The following is a 26,231-nucleotide window of genomic DNA, read 5'->3' on the forward strand; positions in this document are numbered from 1 at the left end:
TATGTATACAAGAGCTGGGGTACAGGCCAGAGGTGGGGGGGTGAGAAGATTCACCAGAAACAGAGTGGGGAGCAGAACAGGCCCATCACTGAAATACACTGCTGAGAGGAGCAGTGGGTGAGACAGGAGAGGTCTGCTGTACCCTGTGGGTAGCTCGCTGGCTGGGGATTGAACTCGTGCTGCTCTGGCTGCAGATAGCTTCATAGTGCTGCGACATAACCCCGTGCACCACCAGGGAGGCCCCCAAAATGTTGACATTTTAGAAAAATAGGATCCCAATATAACTGCTTTTTAACTTAAAAAATGTAAGAATAAGTCATAGACCTCTTTAAGTCAATACAAAGTTACCAAAGGATTGCAACTAACAATTTATATGCTATTTTTTCCCAATCGAGATAATTTAGAAATACAAGGTTACATCCTTTAGGTGTATGTTACACCATACCTACCAGCAAGGTACCCATAGTTCTCTCTCTTTTTTTTTTTTTTTTAAATAGAGGCATGTTTTTTATTTATTTATTTGTTTGTTTGTTTTGTTTATACATGCACTGGGTACAGTCAGAAGCGCGGGAGGGTGAGAGAACTCACCAGAGCCAGAGCGGGGAGCAGAGCAGGCAGAAGGACCGGAGGTACACTGCTGAGGGGAGCAGCGGGCGGCAGGAGAGGTCTGCGCGCCATATGGGACCCTCCCCCGGAGGCCGGGGAGCGGGCTGGGATCGAAAGCCACAGAGGCCGCGGGCGCAACCCAGCGCTCAACCGCTGCGCCACCGGGGAGGCCCTAGGAACCCATAGTTCTCCATCATTGTTCATGTGCCCGCTCTCCACTTTAGTGTCCCTCCTCCCTCCCCCTCTGGTGACCTCAATTCTATGGTCAAATTTCTAAAGTTTGTTATTGGTTCGATTTAACTGGTCCTTTGTTTTGTTTCTCTGTATTCCACATTTAAGCAACACCATCCAGGATTTGTCTTTCTCTTAATAATTTATTGTGCTTATTATTCAAGTGACAAGAGTCTATATTTTTTTAATAGCTGAGTAATATTTCATTGTGTGTATATACTGCATCTTCCTAATCCACTCATATGTCTTTGGGCACTTAGGTTGTATACAAAGCTTGGTTATTGTAAATAATGCTCCCATAAACATAGGTGTGCACCTGTCCCTTCATATTCATGTTTCTGTATTCTTCAGGTAGATAACTAGGTGTGGAATTGCTGGATCATATGGTAGATCTGTGTTTCTAATATTTTAAGAAATCTCTGTACTGTTTTCCATAGGGGCTGGACCAGTCACCATTCCCAGCAACGGTGTAAGAGGGTTCTTTTTTCTCTACATCCGTGCCAACATTAATTGTTTCTGGACTTTTTGATATGGGCCATTTTGACAGGTGTGAGGTGGTATCTCATTGTGGTTTTGATTTGCATTTCTCTGATGATAAGTGATAATAATAATTTTTTTTCATGTCCCTGTTGGCCTCCTGTAGTTCTTTTTTGGACAAGTGCTTTTTTAGCTCTTCTGCCCCATTTTTTTTCCTCCCATTCAGTAGGGTGTCTTTTTGTTTCAGTGAGTTTCTTTTGCTATAAGAAGCTTTTCAGTTTGATGTATATATATATATATATATATATTTTTTTTTTTCCTTGCTGCTAGGAACAAATCTGCAAAGACTTTTTTTTTAAAGATTTATTTTATTTTATGCGTACAAGAGCTGGGGTACAGGCCAGAGGTGTGAGGGGTGAGAGGAATCACCAGAAACAGAGTGTGGAACAGAACAGGCAGATTGACCAAAGTACACTGCTGAGAGGAGCAGCGGGTGAGTCAGGAAAGGTCTGCTGTGCCATGTGGTTTGCTCCCTGGCCGGCTGGGGAATCGAACTGTGCTGCAGTGGCTGTGGACAGTTTCATAGTGCTGTGACTTAACACCTTGTGCCACCAGGGAAGCCCTGCAAAGACATTTTTGAAGCTTATGTTGTGGAGTTTTTTGTCTATGTTTTCTTCAACATATTTTACAGTTGCAGGTTTTACATACAAGTCTTTTATCCATTTAATGTTGACTTTTTTGTATGGTGTAAGCTAATGATCTAGTTTCATTCTTTTGCATGCAGCTGTCCAATTTTCCCAGCACCATTAATTGAAGAAGCTTTCCTTTTTCCGGTGCATATTCTTAGCTTCTTTGTCATAGATCAACTGCTCATATATGTGTAGGTTTATTTCTGGGTTCTTGATTTTATTCCATTAGTCTGTGCATCTATTTTTGTTCCAGTGCCATGCTGTTTTAATGATTATGGCTTTATAATATAGTTTGAAGTCTGAAGGGTGATACCACCATTAACCCTCTTTTTTTGGTCAGGGTAGTTTTGGCTGTTAGGGGTCTTTCATTCATATCAGCTTTTTTTTTTTTTTTTGTATTGCTATCATTCTAACATCAGGTGGTCACAATTGACCAATACTATCTTACATTTCACCTGTGGCTTCTGTATGATTTATCGTTTTCCTTTCTATCCTGCACAGTGCTAGAAGCATTGTAATTGCTATGTAATTACATAAGTGAAAAGCTTCTGGAAGGATTACAGTAGTGTAAATAATTTAATACAATAAGTAACCCTGATGTTCATCATCTATTACTTTTGACTACTTTCTTTTTGCCAGAGATTTATCTTTTTGATAAGATTTCTAAGAGTGATATTGACATCAATTATTTTTTGAACACTCAGTGGCCATATAGTCAAGGACCAGCAGGAAGAACTATTTGAAGCCTATTGGAGCAATTGGACTTTTATGCACTTCTTCTCTCTGTTAATTCTCTTCTCTCCCTTCCACTGGACTGAGGTCCTAGAAGGCAAGAAAATGTCTTTGGCAAAGCTTGGCTCATAAGGTGCTCACTCAGTATTTGACCTAGTGCCTAATATTTCTTAACTCTGTTTCTGAGAAAATAACCTCTTCTTCCTTCAATACAGTGTTTCTCACACCAGAGGCCAGAGGTCTGTGCAGGGGAGGAATTTCCATGACATTATTCTCAGGGTTCTATCACATTTCATATGCCCTTTTCAATTTATTGAGTGGAAAGATATTGTGAATCATCAGGATGGAATGTGTTAGCCACATTGACCCACTAAGTGAAGGGGTCAAATCTAAATTGCTCAGATTTGCCCACCCAAGTTCTATTCCTATTCTCAGAGGTCTGTAGGTTCATGTTGGAAGATGCTAAGTCACAGTTAAGATGTTTTCTTTTTGGAAATGTCTCCCCCAATGCTCCTCCTCAGGTGCCTCCATAGCATTTACCACTCCTTCTGTGATGATGTGTTATGGGATATCCCCTCTGGCTCTCTGAACCCCTCTTCCTGGAGGTTGTCCTCTACTTCCATAATACTTTTTACACTCACAGTATAGCATGCACCAAGCTACTAAATAAGTCAGTTGCTCCTACTGGACAATATTTGAAGTTCAGACACCCTATTCTCTTGTCTCCCCTCACCCAGCACAATTGCTCAGCACAATAAGTTCAATTCAGTAAGTTGGTCAGATCGAAAAAAGAGGTAACTATGGCAAGGGCCAGGTAAACCTATTTTTAAAGTCTTCTAATTTATTTTTTTGAAATAAGACTCATGGTGGCCATTGAGTTTTCATTTTCAAAAGAGTTTTTTCCCCCAATGTTTTCATACAGATATTTTTACCTGTATTTGTCTTTAAATATGCTAAATGTGGTTGTTCTCTGTGTCTGATTTGACAGACTTGGCCCTCTGCTGTTTCTAACTTGAATGTTTCATGTTACTTGGTTTTTCTGTGGGCTTGGTTATGTTTTACTGCCAATCAATGTGGTTCACAGAGTTATTTGTTAGTGTCCAAGTGCTAGGATGCACCTCTGGAGAGGGTGTGTGTGTTTGCTGGGTGACAAGGTGAAATTCCATTCCAGAGCCCTGAGATAAGCAGGGTTTAACATTCCTGAGTTCACCCAGATGGGAAGCCCAGATGACTGACTTGTGACCATCCATTCTCAGGAGGGTCTGTTTTTCAATTTCCTTTTTCTTGGAACCACTCTGGCCTTTTTTGTAGTCCTCTCGGTTTCAGGGCAGGAAGTTTTGAGGTAGTAGTAGCTCTTTGAGGCTCCCTCCTACACACGAACACCATCTGCTCTCAGTCTGCTCTTGGGTTTTAGGCATAAGGTCTTCGTACCCTTGTTCCCCTTTTTTGGGGCCACAGACTGAAGCGTAATGACCATGAAAGTGAAGGGCTCCTACTTCTCCAGGTTCCCTGAGGACCGGCCTGGGAGTTTCTTGCCCTCTTATAACTTTTCAGTCTAGGTAATTCAGAAGGTCTTTGGTACTTTTAGATACTTAGTACTTAACTCTTTAGTATTTTATAGGTGCTTTCTTCACCTCCCTCAGAAAAGAAGCATGTGTTGGGCCTCCCTGGTGGCGCAAGGGGTTGGGCACCACACTATGAAGCAATATGCAGCACGAGTTTAATTCCCGGCCAGCCAGGGAGAAACCCACATGGCGCAGCAGGCCTCTCCTGACTTGGCCACTGCTCCCCTCAGCAGTGTATTTCAGTCAGTCTGCCTGTTCTGTTCCCCACTCTGTCTCTGGTGAATCCTCTCACCCTCCTGCACATCTGGCCTGTACCCCGGTTCTTGTATAAATAAATAAATCTTTAAAATAAACAAATAAATTAACACCAAGACACATCTGGTTACACGAAACAGAAATCTAATTCAAAATGGCTCAAGGCCCTAAGGATATTTATTGGTTCTGAAATTCTTGGGATAGATGACTTCCTGAAGCTGGACCCAGGGACTCGACATTATTATTGGGCTTAGTATCTATTTTTTATCTGCTCTTCTGTGCTAGTTCTCCTCTCTGTGGTGCCACCCTTTGTGGAGATGGCTTCTGTGAAGCCCAGACTCACACATTATGCTTTTAATTGTGATCACTAAACTTTGTTGATTATGTATCCGAGGGTAAAAGTGAAGTCTATATCCCCAATATATGTGTATTTATTGATAAATTGTTATTATATATACCATTGTTATTTTATGTTATATAAAATATTTAATAGAATTCACCTTTTTAATTTTTAACTATAAAGAATAAAATAGGAGTATTCATATTTCTTATATTCCAGTGAATTGCTTTACATATCCTATTTGGGGGACTACTTAGTGGGAAGACCACATCTTTCTCTCCCATCAGTTAACAATCACTGTCCTGTGAACACATCTCATGGGTTAGTCTTAGTCTAACTCAAGTCACATATCTATTCCTCAGTCCAGTTCCCTTGAATTAGTAAAAGCAAAGTTTTATTAATATAAAGTGATACAAGTGTCTGACTAAGTGTGGAGAGATCCTATTTTAACTTTATAAGCACTCATTTATTTTGCCACCCAAATGGGACATAATTCTTCTTTCAGTTCAGAGTTAGAGAACAAAGACTCTCTATTTCTGTAATAATAATTGCATTCCACCAATCTATACTAAATTTCTGTGATTTCACACCAGGAATAACATGAAAGTATCCTGTCTAGTTTTTGTTAATACTCCAGTGACAGGTGAATGCAGTAGATTAGGATGCAGGAATTGGTGACTCTTGCGAATAATACCCAATTGTGACAATTTTTGAGTAAGACCATTTTGAACAAAATGGGTAGCTGTGTGGAAAGGCAAGTGATAGAGGGTCCTGAATAATTTTCAGATTTCTGAAGAGAAAAGGAGTTTACTGGTTAGACAGAAAATTTTGTTGTGAGAACAGGTAAAGAATGTGAACAGAAAATTCTCTTTAGGCACTTTCTGAGGGACAGGTTGTTTTGTGTATTTAACAATTGATCTTCTGTGGCAGAAATACAAAGCTTCACATGGATTCTGAGGTGAAAGAAGAATGTCTAAGGCAAGACCTGCAGTTTTACTTCATGAGCCCTTGTGAAAAATACCGAGCCAGACACCAGATTCCATGGAAACTGGGTTTGCAGATTTTGAAGATTGTCATGGTCACCACACAGGTAACTCACATTACCAGTTGGCTTGGTTTGTGCCTCACCCCAGGATGAAACTGTTTTGTCACACATTCTGTCCAGTCCTTCTGACACGTGACTTTTGTTTTGAAAAGTCCATACATAAGTTCATAAAGCTGTAAGTTATATTGGCTCTGTTGGCATATGGTAGGTTGAAGTTCAGTTTAAATGACCTTGTTTCCATCAGGGATTATGAAATCATCTCTCCCGGGTTTGGTAAATAGAGATTAGTCATAGATCTGCATTTGGGGGGAGTGGGTTCTTATATCTGAATGAGCACATAGATTGGCAACTGCTCAATTCCAAGTGATTTGTATTCTTGGAACCTCTCATCTTTAAGAATAAGATACGCCTGATTTAAATACACTTTGAAAGCTGTGTTTTTGACTATTTTGGGGACGCTGTTTCCCTTTCATCAGAAGCTAAGGGCTCTGAGTAAATGCTGACTTTTCTAGGCACAATCAGGAGTCTACAAGATGACATTGGAATCTTTTGTTTACGTTCCTGTTGTGGAACACAATGTCACCCGCGTCACAACAGCCATCAGAGTTGTCTGCTTTTTGGGCCTGTGGGACTGAGCTAGTTTCCAGAGGTTCCACTCTACATAACTACCTTTGAAATACGTGCCCTTTTAATAACAGGACTGATGGGGAGTATCTGGTATATACACCCCATAAGGTATATAATAGTATATTAGTAGTGGCAAGTAATCATTCTGTTACCTGTGTCAAAATGTTTGTAAAGTATCCTGCCTGGAACCTCTCATCTTTATTCAGCTATACCTTATTTAAATACATAATTAGATATCGCTCTAAAAATGCTTCCATATGATTTTAGAAAAGAGAGGAGTTTCCTGCCAGAACTAAACTTGCACCTTTAGTCTGTGCTCATAAAGAGGTCTTTTCATTGATGACATGCTGTACCAGTTCATGAAGTTTTAGGGTAAGCAAGTTACTTCTAAAGAAACAATAAAGTTGAGATGCAGATCTAGTAAGCTGGTTTTTTAAAAAATTTATTTTAATTCTTGTTGTGAAGTCTTAATTTTGGCAACCTGTAAAGTCAGGTGCATTTTTAGTATTGCTTGGAAGAAGAAGTAATGCCCTCCTTTGTCATTTGGTTAATTTAAATTCTTTCCAGATTTCTTTGCTTGGCCAAGCCAACTTGTGTTTCAACTTTTTAAATCTGTTTTATTATCGCTAATTGGTTTTATTATTATTTATCTTATGTTACATTATTTTATTGTGATAATGTTGGTTTACAACTTTATACATATTTTAGGGACACAAATTCACACCTCTCAAGTGTATGCTATCACACCAGCAAAGCACCAGTAATCCTCCACCTTAGTCCATGCTTACTTGTTAATTGTTTTTTAAATATTTATTTATATGTGCATACAAGAACTGGGGTGCAGACCAGAGGTGTGGGTTGGGGGTGTGAGAGAATTCACCAGAGAGAGTGGGGAGCAGAACAGGCAAATCTACTGAAATACACTACTGAGGACTGAGGGCAGCAGCAGTCGAGACAGGAGAGGTCTGTGCCATGTGGGTTGCTCCCCGGCCTATGGGGAATCGAACTCACACTATAGTGGCTGGGGATAGCTTGATAGCACTGTCTTTAACCCCTGTGCCACCAGGGAGGCCCTACTTGTTAATGTTAAAATTTTCATTTACCTAGGCATACAACATGATTCCCATCATCTTTGACTTGTCTTCTTTGCCCTGATATCCACCAAATCCTATGAACTCTTTGTTCAAGACTGTGTCTGTTTACCATACTCATTATCTTATTTCAAGTGCAGACTCTTATCTCATTAGTTAATTAAAAGGATGTGCAAGGCATCTCAGATGCTGTCATCCTTTTGGGAATATAGCTGTGGTGACATTACTGTTAATGACAGCTAACACCTAACATAGAACATGGCAGGTTCAAGGCATAACACGTTTTTAATATTTACTCATTTCAGCTTCACTGCCATCCTCATCACCTTTTTGTGGATGAGGAAACTGGGCCAAAGAGAGTTCAGTAATTTGCCTCTGGTCTTTTAATTGGTTAAGTGGCAGAGCTGGAATTTGTATCCTACGGTCGGGCTCTGAGGTCTGTACTCTTGTTTTCATATTGTTTCTGCTCCACATATTGGTCCTGTCCTTCCAATGTGCAGTCTGGAAATACAGATAAGTTAACCAGGCTGCTTTTGGTCTTTATCTTATGCCTTGCCTCTCTGTTCATACACATATCAGTCCTTTCAGTACCAGTATCTGATTAATTCTTCTTAGACTGCTTTTATTATATGGCTTTTCTGCTCAGAAAATTCTGTAAAACCCTACATCCTTCAGAAGAAAATTTTGACTCTCTAGCCTGGCAGATTCCCATAGTCTCCTTTTGGTGTGTATTTCCAGTGGCATTTCATCTACCAGCTCCCATCCAATCCCTCACCAGCTGCTGTGATCAGATGGGGTGAGGCACTTAATCTACTACATCCTACTCAGACACCTGCCAGATGGACTCACCCAGTTCTCATTGTCCTGTTTGTTTCTCCAAGTCCAACGTGATTCTTTTTCAGCTCTATCTCACAGGTGCCCTTTGAAGTCCACCTTACCCAGCTGCCTTGCCTGGCCACTCAACACATGTATCACACATTTTATTGTTTTTTAAAAAGATTTATGTTTATTTATTTATGCATATAAGAACTGGGGTGCAGGCCAGAGGTGTGTGTGGGGGTGTGAGAGGATTCACCAGAGACAGTGAGGAGCAAAGCAGGCAGATCTACTGAAACACACTGCTGAGGGGAGCAGCGGGTGACACAGGAGAGGTCTGCTGCACCATGTGGGTTAGCTGCCTGGCGGGGGACTGAACTCATGCTGCAGTGGGCTAGTGATAGCTTGATAGCACTGAGACTAACCCCTGAACCACCAGGGAGGCCCACAAATTTTATTTTTAATAGAATACACTTGGGGATTGATCAGTTTACTCTTTGTGTGGGTGTACTAAAATTGGGAGAAATTAAACTTTTGTTCCCCTGTATGGTCATTCTGATAAGTTTTACTTCCTTGGGTGATAATCTGTCTGGGGCAGAATTCTCAAATACCTTTCCTTGCTTAAAATCCCAATTTTCCCTCCTCTTCTGTTTCTGTCTCTTTAGCATTCCACCCTCAATTTAATGCGATGGGTGGTATTTTATCAGGGTTGTTGAGAAGGAAACTGTTTTTTAGATATTCTACTCTGCATTCTGCAGTAATTTATGATCTTGAAAGAACTGTCTCTATTCTCTTGCCAGTTCTATCCATTCCCTCCCATATTCTTTGTGCATTAGAGTGATATCTTGTTTTTACTTGGCACAGAATATTTCCTCCTATGTTGATTTTATAATCACATTTTAAATTCACAATCTTTGCTAGGCTGCACTTACTGTTTAATTAGTTTTCTGTTGTATATTCTCAGCAAATCTTAAGACTGGTTAGTTGGTCTAGAATGTATTTTTCTGACAATTCCTTTTAAAAATAAAACCACTTGACCAATCCCATCATCTCCTTACTCTTGCTCAGTAGGATTTTAATTCCACCATGGCATGAAGGGAGGGCTTCATGATGTCTCTCCAGGGTTTTCTTTTCCCTATTAAGAGGTGCTTTGAAGATCTCAACATTTAGCTGATGCTGGGCCATACACATGCATCTTGATTGGTTCTTTAAACAGTTCAATGTAGGAAATTTCTTGTTCTTGATGTCAGATGCAGGTGGTTCCAAGAAAAGATTACAGCTCCTTGTGCTCTCATTTCTTTTTTTTAAAGATTTATTTATTTATGCATGCAAAAGCTGGGGTGCAGGCCAGAGGTGTGGGATGTGAGAGGATTCACCAGAGTGGGGAGCAGAATAGGCAGATCTACTGAAATACACTGCTGAAGGCAGCAGCAGTTGAGACAGGAGAGGTCTGCTGTGCCATGTGGGTCAGCTCCCTGGCCAGGGATCGACCTCATGCTACAGTAGCTGCGGATTTCTTCATAGTGCTGATGCTTAACCCCTTGTGCCACCAGGGCAGCCCCCTTGTGATCTCATTTCAAAGTTGGTTTATGAGCTTTGAATTTAAATAAGGTGGTAGCTTAAAATATCTGCCAATTGTATGACACGTTCTTGTTCAAGTTATCCATTGCCCATTCAGATTTTCTGTGTCTCTTTAATTTAACAAGGAGCATAGGAAGAATATAATATAATAGGTCTTATATCCTCATGTCAGAGTTAAGTTCACATTTAAGTTTGAAAGATAATATAGCCAAGTGGTCAAACCTGGTTGAGATCCTTGTGATGCTTTTTAACTATTCCAACTTGGAACAGCTTGTTACTTGACTTCAGGTTGCACAAGTATAAAGTGGGATTATATTCATCAGCTGATTCAGTATTTCACCCTGACATTGTGATTGGCATGAGGCTAGTTCCTTAGTATGTAGTAATGGGGAAAAATGAAGAAAAAAAAAAAAAAACCCTGTCTTTGTGGAGCCCAATATAGTACTTCCCTCATAGGGTGTTGGGGGAGTAAATGAAAAATAGAAATGATAAATTTTAGACAGAGTAGCTGGCACTCAGTAGATAAGGTTTAGTATTCAACATGACACTGTGTTGATCTTGCCCTATACCACAATGGGGCACAGAGAAAGCACTCAGTGAATTTTGAGTGAAGAACTTAATTCATGTGTGTGTACCAGTTTTTTCATTTGTGTGCCAGTATTTAATAAAACCTTGACATAATCATGCATGTGTTGCTTTCCTGGCTTACTTTTTCAGCTTTTAAGAAGCATCCTGGCCTTTTCAACCACCTCTCATGGGCACCATTCACAGATATCACATGTTGGGAAGAACCTTTAGCCTCAGTTGCTTGATTTTCAGCACAGGTTAAATGATGTGGGACTTCAGATATTTCCCCTGGAATAGCTGGGTTTAGCAATTGCTCAGTTCTTTGACTTATTATTTGAGGAACATGACATGGTGAAACTCAAATGCTAAAGAGTATCATTGATGCATGTTCTCAAACAATAACAATTTTGGAAGTTAAACCTTTTCTGTAAAAAGAATCCGAAAGGCAAATTTCTCAGCAGAAGGAAATTGTAGTATAATAAAAAAAAATGACTTTGGAGTAAAACTTGACTTTCATCCTAATTAAGTGGGTTAGGCAGTTTGATGAAGTTAAATCTCAGTAAAAACATATGCAAAGTGAGATAACTAGCAATATTTTCATCAGGTGATTATGTTAATAAATGAGATAATGCATAGAAAGCCGTTTGTGAAGTGTCTAGAGTATAATTGCGAAAAATTGAAGTGCTTGCTTTTAATTATTTAGCCTTTTTAAACAATGAAATGAGATTTAAAGTCTAAAAAAAGAGTCCATATTTTAAAAAGTATGTCAGTTCACCTATACAAATTAATATTTGTTTCATCTGAAAGTTTCAACAGTTAATGTCTTGTTTAGTGTCACACAGCAAATCATGTGGAACCATGGAATGACTGCAAATAACAAATGTTAGTCGTCTAGTCGAACTTGCTAATTTTACACATGATAAAACAGATTCAAATTATTTTGGTAACAGTGGCATGAAGATATGGGGCAAATTTTCTCTATTCATATGGTTTTATAAAGCAAATGAGATAAAGTGAGCAGGTGAAGGTTGTATGGGACTTACAGAAGTTTAACTTGTCCTTCACCATACCACTGCTCTGTGTGTGTGTGTGTGTGTGTGTGTGTGTGTGTGTGTGTGTGGGGTGTGTGAGAGAGAGAGAGAGAGAGAGAGAGAGAGGAGAGAGAGAGAGAGAGAGAGAGAGAGAGAGAGAGAGAGAAGGGGGAAACTGTGTGTTACAATTTCCTGGGTTTTTTGTTTTGGTGAACATTTAGTGCCTGCTAATTTCCCCACTTATTGGGTTCCAAGAAGAAGCAAAAAGAATACTTGCACTTCTGGTTACTACAGAAAGCCCTCGGGTGCCTAAACTTTCACTGGGGTACAATGTAAGGGAGAATAAGTAGGAAAAGGTAGATGCTTGGTAACAAATGGGTTTGATCTCCTGTTATTCTTTCAGTACTTGGATGCTGTAGATCTGTAGTGGGATGGATGAGGGGAAGGATGCAGGTTTAAATCTTCTGTAAGAGTTTTTTCCAGAACTAGCATTGAATTCCTTCGGCAACTATTAATCCTAACTGCAGTGAGCATTGCATAGGTCACTTTTCAAAAACATTCTTCAAAGCCACTTGGCAAAACATAGTTGTGATTTTTTTTAATTACCTATAATCTCAATGTGTTAAGTCACTAAAATATGAATATTGCTTTACTAAGTACACCAATTTTTAAAATAATTAATTTGAAATCCAAGTAGAAGAAAAATGCATTTGCACTTAACTGATTTGGATTCTTCTTCCCCCATCCCCTTCAAATGTCATTAAAGGACAGAAGAGCTATTTGGCACTGTGTGGTAATTTCTTCTGACTTTATGATATTTTGAATTACTGATGTAGCTTAATGAGATTAATCTTTATGACTTGTATTTTTGTCATTGTGGCTATTAGTAAAAACTAAAGATGTGAGATTTTTACTTCTGATGTTTATAGCTGAGGGTTGATAATAATGAAGTATTTGCCTCCCATAGTAGATGGTAAAATTTATATGTTCCTATTTGATTTTCTTTTCTAGCTTGTTCGTTTTGGTTTAAGTAACCAGCTGGTGGTTGCTTTCAAAGAAGAAAACACAGTTGCTTTTAAGCACTTGTTTTTGAGAGGATATTCTGGCATAGATGAAGATGACTATAGCTGTAGCATATATACTCAGAAGGACGCCTATGAGAGCATCTTTTTTGCTATTAATCAGGCAAGTGATATTTTTTATGAATGACTATATATACTTTATACCTTTATTGGCACTTGACCTCATTGTCTGAGCAAAAAATATATATACATACTGAAATATTGTAAGGTAAGTTTTGCATCATTTCACTAAAATGTTTGATTATTATTTCTGTGACTATAGATGTTTGCCATGCAATAGATTTTGTCTGTTTTTCAAGATTTATATATATATATATATTATATATCTATTATTTTTGCATAGAAGAACTGGGGTGTTGGCCAGAGGTGTGGGGGGCGGGGAGCGGTGAGAAGATTCACCAGAGACAGAATGGGGAGTAGAACAGGTGGACCTACTGAAATACACTGCTGAGGGAAGCAGTGGGTGAGACAGGAGAGGTCTGCTGCGCCATGTGGGTCACTTCCCTGGCTGGGTTTGAACTCAGGCAGTAGCAGTGATAGTGCTGAGATTTAAGCCCTAGGCCACCAGGGAGACCCCAAGATTTATATTTTTAACTTATTCTTTCATACCCACTACTGTTGGGAGATTACTTTACCCCCAGGTCACATAGCCAAGAACAGATTTATAATCTCAGAAGATTTGATAAATGAGTTGTCACATGTTAAGTTCTAGGTTCTTAATTTTGAGGTTTTAGCATTAACATGTCTAGCAGAATCTTACACATATGGAGGCTATTACAATATAGTTATGTTTAGGAAGATATGGATGAGCCTCATCCATAGGCCTGATGAGAGAATTTATGGGAGAGAAATTGCTGTTCTTTCTTTCTCATTAATTCATTCATCCATTCAGTAAACATTTGGGTGCTCCTATTACCACACACTGAACTAGACATTGAGGCTACAATGTAAATAAACAGACAAAAACCCTGCCCTTATATAACTTAATTCTGGAGGAGAAATCCAAATAAGTGAGAACTATAAATGAAATGTATAGTTTCAATACTGGCTCCCTGAAAACACTTCCAAAAAATCCCACATCCACGAGCAAAGCTGAGCTTATTGCCTACAGCTGAAAGGGAGATGCTGTCTTGGCAATTCTCTGTAGAATCTGGGTAAAGACAGCAAAGTCCAGGACAGATTTTGAAGTCTGATTTAAGGTGCATCTTGCCATGTGAGGAGAACTTAAGTACAGTTGGATAAAGGATAGCAGTTTAATGAATAGTAGCTTAGTCGTTTAATGAGGTTAATCTTTGGGACTTGTATCTTTACATTTGTGCCGTTAGTAAAAACTAAAGGTGAGGGTTTTGTGAGCGGTAGTTTCAGAGTCTGAGTTTTTGGACTGAATCATCAATTTAATTATCTGTTTAAGTGATTTTTTTTGTGTGTTTCTGAAAGAAATGGTACAGTCATTTTGCAACTTTAATGTTCCCGGGGGAAAAAGTTTCCTGGCATAATGAAGTCCTTTTAATGAAGCCCTGTTAGTGCAGATAGGTAAACAGTAGCCTTGTGTTAATGGTAAGGTCATAAAATCTGCAAGTTAATGTAAGCTACTGTGAGTTGAGTCAGCTAAATAAATCTGTTAATGTAAGCTGTGGGGTGTGGATGGCTTGGGCCTTCAGCTGTATATCAGAAAATAGTAACTGCTATGCAATAAAGCAGGGGAGTTGATGAGAAGTGCCTGGTGGTGCCTGGGTCCTGGCGGTGGATGTTTGCTACTTCCACTGGGAGGTACGGGAAGGCCTCTTGATGTGGTCATGTTTGTGTCAGGACCTGAAACTGGGAACCTGGCAGAGAGATAACCAGGGGTTCCCGGCAGAGGGAACAGCAAAGGCCACAGGCAGGGGTGTGCCTGGCAAGCTCTAGGAACTGCCTGGGCAGGGTGGGTGCACGCAGATCCAGAGGGCAGTAGTAGACACTGAGGTCTGAGAGATAGGCAGGATCTCAGCTCTAGCTCTGAGTGAGGTGGGAGTGTCTGACAGCAAGTTTATTTTACTTTAGCGTTTTAGAGACAGGGAGCCTTTGCCCAACCTGAGAAAATTGCTCCATGGCATTCTAGCTGGGGGATAATTCATAAACAATGAAAGTAGCTAAATGTATATTCCTTATGCTATTACTCCTGATAAATCTCTAAAAAGCTCACGAGTGTTTTTGTTTTAATTACTTTTAATAGTATCATCGTCTCAAGAACATATCTCTGGGGAACCTTGATTATGGAGAAAATGAAGACAATAGAATTGGTTTAAAAGTCTGTAAGCAGCATTACAAGAAAGGGACCATGTTTCCTTCGAATGAGACACTGAATATTGACAGCGACTTTGAAGTAGGTAATGCAGTGATTATTTTATTATATTCCTCTGTCATCTTCTGTGGAGAAGAACAAAAATGTCCTCATTTGGGGCAACCAAATGCAGCAACTAGCTTTTGGGACGGCTGACCTCTGTGAGGCCATCACTTCTGCCTTTGCCTATAGAGGACCTTGACTCAGGAAACTGGGTCTTCGTGATAGGCCCTGGGAGTTCTTGAGTCAGAGAGCAATGTTGGTTTTGAGATTAACAGGTGTTTTCTGTTAATGTAGGTCTTTTCTTCTGTAAGAGCATAATTAGGCTTTTTGAAATGATGAGTTTGTATTTATATAAATATGTATGTAAAAATACTTTGTTCTTTTGCTTTTGTTGCAGGGCAGGGTTAGGGGCACCCCATAACCCCCAAAACTGCCTGCTCTAAATAGGTTCTGCCATCTGCCGTATAAGATAGAACGTACTCTAGTGCTTAAGGTCTTTAATGGAAAGGAACTTTAATACAGCTAGTGTGTAATAAAGACAAGAAAAAGGAAAAAGGTTTTAAATCAAGCACCCAAAGCTACCTTCCCCTCCTGGATAAATGCCCAGCCAAACAGGTTTTGGTAGGGGGAAAGGATGTCCTGAGCAAACTCCATACAGGCTTTGTGGACTCCACCCCCACGACACTGGGAACTACAAATCCCATGATCACCAAAGGGAGGGTTGTGAGGACCTGAGGGCGGGGTTAAGCAACTGGGCTTTTGGTTTGGGTATTTAACTGGCCATGTGGCCAGGGGGTCGCCCTCTTTGCCACAAGCCTTGCTAGGTTTTTCACCAGCTCAGTGGGTCATTGGGATTCCAGGTCAGCGGAAACAGGTAGGACACATTTATGAACTTATCTCCCTCCTTTTTTCCCTGAGTTATTCATTTCCCCATTTTCCCTTCCCTTGTAAACAAACCTTTCATCAACCTTTTGTGTATGTCTGCAGTTTAGCATAGTAAGTCCCCTTTAAGGGCACGGGTGAGGAGCCATAGTCAGGCAACCCCATTTTATATCGGGGTTTGCCCTGTAACAGTTTGGCCCCGAGCAGGACTGCTAAGGCCCAAAAGTTTGCCACAGGTTTAAAGCACCTTCTGGTGGGGACCCATAGGAAAGGGGCAGAAGGGGAAAGGCAAGTCTGAAAGGAAAAGAGCAAAATCAAAATTAAGATAAAAGCTGCCATTGTTAACATCCCCACAGGTCTCTCATCCACATCTGTTTCAAGTGTCTCCTTCCACATCCCCCATGTTTCTTGTACAAGTCCAAGACCGAGAAGCAAGCACAACTTCTTCACACACAATTTCTTCACATGTCTCTCTGCTCCATGTGCTTCCTCCACGTGCTTCCTCCAGGTGCTTCCTCTAGGTGCTCTTGCTCTTCATCCTGCTTTCCTTTCTTCCCCAGTCTCCTCTCCAGCTTCTCAGCTCCACCCTCCTTGGGTGGGGCAGGGAACCTGGAACCTCCCCTTTCCCTGGGGACCACCCAGTTACACCTTTATTACTTGTAAACTATATTAAAGCTCTTCAAAGGTGAATTGCCTTGAGCAACTCATTTTCTTCTCCAGATTGCTTAGCCAAGAATTAGCTTCTAATCAAGTATGTAAATGCTCTAGGGTTTTGTCACACATTCAAATACCCTTTACTTTGCCCCAGGCACTCCGTGTTTTCTGAGCTGGGTTGCAAGGATGAATCAGTCTTGGCTCTTCAAGTAGCTTAGCTAACAGTTCAGCAGGAGAGGTCCTAGTGGCACTTTCAATTTAGAATTTTTTTGAAGATTTATTTTTATTTATTTATGCATACAAGAACTGGGATATAGGCCAGAGGTGCGGGGGGGGGGGGGGAGGGTGAGAGGATCCACCAGAGACAGAGTGGGGAGCAGAACAGATGGATCTACTGAAATACACTGCTAAGGGGAGCAGCAGGCGAGCTAGGTCTGCTGCACCATGTGGGTTAGCTCCCTGGCTGGCAGTGGCTGGCAATAGCTTGATAGCACTGAGACTTAACCCCTGAACCACTGGGGAGGCCCCAGAATTTTTTTTTAAATGAATGTATGGAGGTCTTTTGACCATTTTCATCTCATCTGATTTTAAGATGCCTTGGTAATACAACTGAGGAAATCCCTATATGGCAGAGGCTCTAATTCTGAGTTAATGTGTCTTGTGCTCTTGACTGGAGAAGCAGCTCTTAAACCAGCTCCCTTGGACCCGAGGCTCCTTGCAGACATCATCTGGGTGTCAGGCACTCGGTTTTATAGTCCTGTTACAGGGCAGGGAGAGGGGCACCCCAGAGCCCCCAAAACTGCCCACTCTAAATAGGTTCTGCTATCTGCTATATCAAGACAAAACATATAAGACCTTTAATGGAAAGGAACTTCAATACAATTAGTAAACAATACAGGAAAGACAAAGAATATAGTTTCTAAATCAAGGACCCAAAGTTACCCGTCCCCTCATGGGTAAAAGTCCAGCCAAATGGGATTGCCCCAGTGCAAGGCCCGAAAGCCTGCCACAAGTCTAAAGTACCTTTCGGCGAGAACCCACAGATAAGAAACAACCAGACAAGTCTTGGAGGAAAAGAACAAAATCAAAATCAAGATAAAAGCTGCCATTGTCACCTCCCCACGAGTCTCTCACCCACATCTGTGTCACCCAGTCCAAAACCAAAAGGCAAGCGCAGTTTCTTCGCATGTCTCTCTGCTCCATGTGCCTCCTCCAGGTCTCCTTCTGGCTCCATCCTGCTTCCTTCCTTCCTCTGTCCCTTCTGCAGCTTCTTCTCCTCCCTGCTCAGCTCCATCCTCTCTTGGGTGGGACAGGGAACCTGGAACTTCCCCTTTTCCTGGGCACCACCGTTAGTCTTTACAGTCATTACAGTCGTGGTCTTGAAATGTCACCTGTCTTGTTGTCTTGGAGGCTTCTGTTATCCTGAGGTCTATTTGATAGTCGGCTTTCAGTGGCTCGCCCTGTTTCATTAAGAATCCTGGTGTCTCCCTCCTTGGGCTGTGCTGTCACTGGGGGTGTTCCTGAGTGGTGAAAAATGGTGACAGGTGGAGCCAAATTAAAACGTGTGTCCATTGACTCTTTTCTTGAAGCCACTTGTCCTCTTACAAATTGTTGTGGAGAAGAGTCAGGGTATAGACTGAGATGTGGAGGTGAAAGAATTCACCAGAGATAAAGTGAAGAACAGAAAAGATAGATTTATTGAAATACACTACTAAGAGAAGCAGCCTCGAGAGTGGAGGAGGAAGAGGATTTGGGGCTCATTTTTATAACCTGATTTGGTGGTTTTTCATGACTGGGGGAATCTGTCTCTGCCAGTTGTTTTCTGCTGGGACATCAGGTTTCACTGGACCTTCTGTACAGGAGGTGTCCTGCTGGGTTCTGTTTGCCTGGAATTCTCATGTGGATCCCTGGCCAAGTTCCCATGGCAACTCTGTCAGTTCCCCTTCCTTATCTATTTTGTCCCTCCCAGCATTGTTCAGCTGAGCAAAGCACAGACTAAGTTTTAACTTTATTTAAATGATACCGCCACAAAAATGTGTGACTCAATTGAGTGCATCATACAAATAATTTTCAGTGATTTATATGCTGTTTTCCTTAATTGATCTTTTCTAGAAAATAGATTAAAGAAATGTGACCAAAGTTTCAGTATCAGTGGCTGAGTAGGCAGGTAACAGCATTGCTCTTACACTTGCTCTGTAACTGAGATGCATTTGAGTGATGAGGCTGCTCCTCTATTATTAGTTTGTTCTGTTTGAGGCTTGGTGTTTTTGCTAGGACATTTGTCATCTTTAAAAAAAAAAATCTCAACTCTTATGTTTTGCTGCCACCAGGTGCCTGGTGGCCACAGTAGCCTAATGTATGTTTCTAGTAGTATAAATAAGGTCAGCCAGACTTCAGGGTTCTGAATGCATATTTAGATAATGTGTCACTCTATTATCATAAGCAATGGAATACAAAATTTGAATAAGCAAAAAACTTTCATAAGGCATATTTTGCATATAGTTTTTTAAAGTTTATTTTCTTACATCTTTGTTAATTGTTGTACAGTATTTGATTTCTCCCCTCAGGTGGAGTCCCTAGAACTTTCCCACCACCAGAGCACCCGTGATCCACTACTACAATCCCTTTGTGCTCTTCCCTCCCCTGTTTTGAACCCTCTCCCTCCCCCTTCCCTGAAGTATGCCTCATTTCTATGGCCAACTTGCAAGTTTTGTCTTTTTTCCTGTCCCTTTCTATCGTTTCTCTATATTCCACATATAAGTGAAACCATCCTATATTTCTCTTTGTCCTTTTGGCTCACTTTTCTTAGAACATTCCTTCCATTGCCATCCATGATGCCACAAATGGCATGAGTTTATCTTTTTGATTGCTGAGTAGTATTCCATTGTGTGTGTGTGTGAATGTGTGTGAATATATATATCACATCTTCCTGAACTGTTCATATGTTTTGGGGCATTTATGTTGTTTCTATTTCGTGGCTCCTGTTAATATGGCAATAAACATAGGAGTGTGGGTTTCTTTTCAAATTAGTGTTTTTGTGTCCTTTGGATGGATTCCTAGGAGTGGAATCACTAGGTCATATGGTAGCTCCATTTTTAGCGTCTTGAGGAACATCCACACAGCTTTCCATGGTGGCTGGACCAGTTTACATTCCCACCAACAGTGTAAGAGGGTTCTTTTTAACCACATTCTTAAATTTTATATACAGTTTAAATTAACTAACAAAATATAGTCATATTTCACTGACTCTAAGATGCCATCATTTCAAAAAGATATCTATTTTAGAAGCATTTTTTAAAAAGATTTATTTATTTATGAATATAAGAACTGGGGTACAGGCTAGAGGTGTGGGATGTGAGAGGATTCACCAGAGATAGAGTAGGGAGCAGAACAGGCAGATCTACTGAAATACACTGCTGAGGGCAGCAGTAGTCAAGACAGGTGAGGTCTGCTGTGCCATGTGGGTCAGCTCCCTGGCCAGGGATCGACCTCATGCTGCAGTAGCTGCGGATTGCTTCATAGTGCTGTGTCTTAACCCCTTGCACCACCAGGGAGGCCCCTTTAGAAACATTTAAAAGTGAAAAAATAGACATCTTGGAATAAAGGACACAGGAAAAAAGTCAAAGGCTAGTATCTGGCACATAGATTTTGAACATGTTACTTTTCCCTTTACTCAGATCAGTTTAACATTTTTCCTCTTCATCCTAGAATAAGAAGAGAGGTGGAAAGACTTTAAATACCATACATGGGGCCTTATTTAATCGTTGGGGAAACTGGTGCTCAAAGTGTTTGATGAAGCCAAGGTCAAGTGATGATTTAGTGACGGGAGGTCTTACTTACTCCAAGTCCTTCTCTCTTGTCCCCGTTGACCTGCCCTAACATCCTTGCTATTTGTTGACCAAGCCAAGCGCTTTCTTGGCTGGGAGGCTTCTGTTTGCTTGTTCTACTTGGAGCCCCTCTCCCCGTCTGTGCACAAGTGGTTCTCTGCTTCCTCGGGTGTCAGTTCAAATATCCCCAGCTCCTCAGTCCTTCCTCAACCACTGCTCTCAAGGTAGGGCCATCCCACCCACTATCTCTAGCACCTTGCTCTGTCTTTGGAGTACTTTGCAAGGTGAAATAATCTTGTATATATTTTACACTATTGTTTTGTTCCCCCACCCCCACCCCAAATGTGAGCCCATACAGAGTTGGTCTGTTTTGTTCATTGTTTTACCTTCAATGGCTGGTGCATAAAAGCTTTCAGCAAATATATACTGAATAGATGAAGGAGGTGGGTAAAAAACCCAGGCTTTTTGATATTCTTCTGAAATAGATGCTCAGAGGTCAGCCTTGTCAGTGTAATGGGAAGGTCTCAGACTCTGGAACTGAACATATGTGGGTTTAAATTCCAGCTAGCTCTGTTACCTTAAGGAAATTTCTTGGCTTTTCTGTGCCTTGGTTTTTGCATCTATAAAATGACAGCAATGGTGCTTATGTCATGAGTTGGCTTTGGAGGAGAAACAAGATGACACATTAGGTGAGAGAACACATAAAACCCCCTAGCACAGGGCCTGACACAGGGTAAATGTTCCATGTTTTGCATTTTTTTAAAAAAATTTTTTTTAAGATTTATTTATTTATACAAGCACTAGGGTACAGGCCAGAGGTGCAGGAGAGTGAGAAAATTCACCAGAGAAAGAGCAGGGAGCAGAACAGGCAGAAGGACCAAAGTACACTGCTGAGGGGAGCAGCGGGCGAGACAGGAGAGGTCTGCCTCACCATGTGGGTATCTCTCTGGTCGGCCAGAAATCGAACTGGCACTGCAGAGGCTGTGGACAGCTTCACAGCACTGTGCTCAACCCACTGTGCCACCAGGAGGCCCTGTTTTTGCATTTTTTTAAATCAGTATTTTCCTTTTGCATGCAAGTTTCTTTTCATTAACTGCCCTCACAAAGTCTAGTCAGGAAAACCATCATTGGATTCTTTCTTTTTTTTTTTTTTTAAGATTTGTTTATTTATGCATGCAATAACTGGGGTGTAGTCCAAAGGTACCGGGGGTGAGAGGATTCACCAGAGACAGAGTGGGGAGCAGAACAGGCAGGTCTACTGAAATATACTGCTGAAGGGAACAGTAGGCTAGACAGGAGAGGTCTGCTGCGCCATGTGGGTAGCTCCCTGGCCAGGGATCAAACTCATGCTGCTGTGTCTTTAACCCCTGCCCCACCCTAGATTATTTCTTGATACTCATAATCCATTTGCCTGACACAGAGAAGCATCGCCTCTAACACCTGCCTTTCTGAATGAAATATTTTGCCTGTTGCATTAGCCAGTCAGCAATGCATCCTCATTTTTGGCTCAGGATGCCTAGTTTTCACAAAACATAAGTGTGACCTACATATTTTGAGAACTAGCTATTTGCTAGGCAGTGGATGTTGAACAAACACAACACAGTTGTCCTCGAGCTCTCAAAGCTCTGATCTTCTAGTTGAGGGGACAGATAGGTAAGTTAGATACTGCAGTTGTGGGAAAAGTTTTGCAAAGAATTAGCCATGATTCTGCCAGGATTCCCACGCACCTACTGACCACCTGGTGCTGCAGTCAGCCTGGCTCCTCCTTGTCACAGACAACAGGAAGGGGCAGCAGCCAGCCAAGTGAGAGTTAGCTTGGCCTCAAACCACTTAGTCCCTAGTGCTCTGCGGCCTCAAAAGGGGGTCACTGTCTCTGGGTCCCCTTGGGTTTTTGCTCATGTGTCAGGCTACATTCACAGTAAGGGGATTAACTTTTATGGGAAGCTCTTGGACTCATTTATAATTTAGATGTTTTGATTTATTTTTACTGGAATGCTTTCCTTTCTCTTTCTCTTCTATTTTGAAAAAGTGTCAGATTTAACAGAAAAGTTGCAAAATAGCCCAGATTTCCTTCACTCCCTTGATTGAGATATCCCAGATACTAACATTTTGCCATATTTACTTTATCATACTGCCTAAAAATAAATGTTTCTCCTGCAATGTATGAGACTAAGTCCAGACTCACTGTCTCTTTACCTCTAAATACTTCACTGTGTGTTCCCCCCAAATGAGAACTTTCTCCTATAGAACCAATGGACAATGCTCAGAAGTATAAATTAATATTGATACAATACTAAAACCTACAAATTCTTTCTATATCTCATCAATTGTCCTATTGTTCTTTCCTCCAGGGTCACATATTGCTTTAGTTGCCATGTCTTGCTAGTTTCCTTTAATCTGAAACAAAATTAAGTTACTTGGCTTTTTTTTTAAATTTTATTTTTATATTCCCCATATAATTGCAACCCCCTTATTTTGACCCTAATCCCTCCTTTCCCCGCCCCCCACCCCCAAAGTGTGTCTCTGGTTCATAGTTGTTTGTTGATTTTGATTTTTTCTTTCTTATAGTTATTCTTTTTCCTGGTCCCTTATTTAGGTTTTCTAGATTCCTGCTATGAGTGAGACCATCCGGTATTTTTCTTTTTCTTTCTGGCTTATCTCACTGAGCATGATCCCTTCCAGCTCCATCCATGTTGCTGCAAATTGCATGTGTTTATCTTTTTTGATTGCTGAGTAATATTCCATTGTGTATATGTATCACATCTTCTTGATCCATTCATCTATTTTTGGGCATTTGGGTTGTTTCCATAGCTTAACTATTGTAAATAGTGCTGCTATAAACATAGGCTTGCAGGTGCCCTTTGAAATTAATGTTTCTGTGTCATTTGGGTAAATACCTAGGAGTGGAATTGCTGGATCATATGGAAGGAAGCTCCATCTTTAGCATGTTGAGGAATCTCCACACAGCTTTCCATAGTGGTTGAACCAGTTTGCACTCCCACCAACAGTGCAGGAGAGTTCCTTTTTCTCCACATCCTCACCAGCATTTGTTGTTGCTAGTTTTTTTAATATGTGCCATTCTCACTGGTATGAGATGGTATCTCACTGTAGTTTTGATTTGCAAATTACTTGGCTTTTTGAAAAATGATTTGACTTATTTAAAGAATAGAATGTCCCTCGCTTTGGCTTTTCTTTTTTTTTTTTACTATTTTATGGCTAGATTGATCATATCCCTTTTTTGCAAGAACACCACACAAGGGACATTATTTCAGGAACTACATACTGCTGGTCTATCTCAATTGCTGCTGAGGTTAACTTTGATCACTTGGTTAGAGTGGTAGCTGCCAAGGACCCCTCTATAAAGGGACTGGTCATCCTGTTGTAATTAGTAAGCCTAATTAGTAAGCATACTTTGGAATGTTGTTGTACCTTTTTTTTTTAAGATTCATTTATTTATGCATACAAGAACTGGGGTGTAAGCCAGAAGTGCAGAGGGGAAGAGGTGAGAGGATTCACAGGCGGAATAGAACAGGCAGATTTACTGAAATACATCGCAGAGGGGAGCAGCCAGCAAGACAGGAGAGGTCTGCTGTGCCATACTGGTCAGCTCCCTGTCCTGCTGGGGATGAACTCATGCTGCAGTGGCTGCCAATAGCTTGATAGTGCTGCCTTTAACCCCTGCGCCACCAGGGAGGCCCATGTTGTAGTATCTTGCTTCTCAGCACACTCTGGTCCTCTACTTTAGCACTGAACTCTGGCCTGAAACAACATGGCGTGTCTCTCGTTCCCTAGATTGTGTCTACCTGACCCTTCAGAACCTGTCCCAGGACCCCCAGGACTGGAAGAACTCACCATTCTTCAGGCTGGAATTTTGTCGGTAAATAAGCTTTAAGTCTCATTCCCTGGGAAACAAGGATGGGGACAGCAAAGGAGAGATGAAAAACGATGACAACTTACACTTCGTGGTGTGTTTTTCATTCAGGCTCTTACAAGTTGAAATCTCCTTTCATCTCAAAGGCATTGACCTACAGACAATTCATTCCCGAGAGCTACCAGACTGTTATGACTTTCAGAACACGGCAAGTATCTGCGTTCTCAGCCACATTTAATTCTTTTTCTTTACTCCTTCTAAAGAGGGCAAGTGTAAAACATACCAGCCTAGAGATGTGTTGGAAACAGTTGTGTTTTAAACCGATTTTATGACATTTTATAGTTCTGTTGATCCAGAGACCATTCTAAAAAGTAAAGCGATCTTTGCCAGCTTTCAAAACTAGATTTCTGGGTGGAAAAGAGTCTTCAAGATGAACTTTGACCTTCAAGTCTCCTAATACATTTCTTTTTCTAAGTTTATGATGAGGGTTTTAAATGTCTGCAACGCTCTCCCCATTTTTAAAGGAAGGTCTTTGCAAATATTGTAGCAAATGTTTTCCAGCCTGCAGGCAGAAACTGACCCTTGCTCTGAAGACAATTCTGTAAGGAGAAGTTGCTGCTGCTTTTATTTTGGGAGGAACCGTAAGTGGCATATGAGACTGTTCCGGTTTATGGGGGGAGTCACCTGACTTTTCACTTTCAAGGCACATCCTGCTTGCTTTCTTTAATGTCTACTGAGGAGCAAAACTAAATGCTGAGCAGAGAGTTGTATGTAACTATCTCATAGCAATTCAGAAGAGTGCTTTCAACAAAGTGACATACTCAGGGAATGCCTAGGACAGTTAGCCAGTACCCACTCATGAACACCCAGTATGGTAAGTCCATATACACTCCCTAGTGCAACGTGAATCAATGCACACTCAGTGGGTCCCTGGGGCAGTGTGTTGATGGACACTTAGTAAGTCCCTATGATCTTCAGGTGTTTGGGCATGCTCGAGAAACTGACCCTCAGGAAGCTTACAGCCTAGTAGGAGAGGTAGACAGAACAAGACAATGAAGAAATGAAAGTAATTATAAATTATGACATGTGGTGAGGAAGAATGCTCTGGCAGGGAAGAGCATGATTAACTTCCTTGTGGTGTCCTGCACAGTATGAAGCGTTAAAAAAAAAAAAAATCACAGGCTAAGAACTTGGAGAGCTGAAACTACATGTTCTGTGATTAAATCCATAAGTACCTGAGCATCTTGGAACACCAACCGAATTCTGTGTAGTCCAAGAACATCACTGTGATTAAAACAAAGGTTCAACAATTAAGCCAGGTCATATTTTTGTATCTGTGATCTATCTTTCAACCTCCACTAACTTTGGCACTTCCAATCTTGTTTTTCCCCAGGAAAGTCCCTGAAATACTTCTCCCAATACTATGCATATGTCAGCACGTACTTACATAATTGAAACATAATGTGAAAGATTGAAGGCATTCAAAAATCTTAAATTCAGCTTGGCAAACTTGGAGCAATCTTTGTCATTTCTGAAATCACTTGAAACAAATAGGAAAATAATTTCCAGTCTACCAAATTCTGGAATTTCATACCCAAAGGAATAAATGAAAGGAAATGCTTTTTAATTCCATCTGGTGGATTAAGTGAGGTCATTGTGTTGTTTTGTCAAAGATTGGTAAATCTTGTTCCTGGAACTGTTTAGTTGTTTTGCTTTAGGATTTCCCTGAACCAGAATATGGATTTATAGAACTTCATGTATTCACCCCTCAGGGCATAATGATTTTCACACACACACAAAAAAAAGTTGGGAAGAAATCATGCGACGAGGCATTTTCATCAGTATGATTCTCTGTGGATCAGCAGGCCAATTGAATATCATTGAGATTTTACATAGAATCAATCTAACAGGTCATACTTTCTGCTGAGTATAACTTCTC

At 40.8% G+C, this 26,231-nt stretch overlaps 1 protein-coding gene across 2 annotated transcripts in view; it reads left to right on the top strand.

The window, feature by feature from the left end:
- The window catches only part of MCOLN2 (mucolipin TRP cation channel 2), a 51,606-nt gene that overhangs the window by 5,426 nt on the left and 19,949 nt on the right, over positions 1–26,231 (top strand). For both annotated transcript variants that reach the window (XM_037499957.2, XM_037499956.2), the window contains exons 2-6: positions 5,826–5,985; positions 12,665–12,838; positions 14,948–15,101; positions 24,214–24,298; positions 24,404–24,500. In XM_037499957.2, coding sequence (XP_037355854.1) covers positions 5,826–5,985; positions 12,665–12,838; positions 14,948–15,101; positions 24,214–24,298; positions 24,404–24,500 — 670 coding nt within the window. The remainder of the gene's footprint in view (positions 1–5,825; positions 5,986–12,664; positions 12,839–14,947; positions 15,102–24,213; positions 24,299–24,403; positions 24,501–26,231) is intronic.

Source organism: Talpa occidentalis, unplaced genomic scaffold (genome assembly GCF_014898055.3).
Source record: "Talpa occidentalis isolate TD23 unplaced genomic scaffold, MPIMG_talOcc4v2.1 talOcc4.9, whole genome shotgun sequence".
Classification (NCBI taxonomy): domain Eukaryota; kingdom Metazoa; phylum Chordata; class Mammalia; order Eulipotyphla; family Talpidae; genus Talpa; species Talpa occidentalis.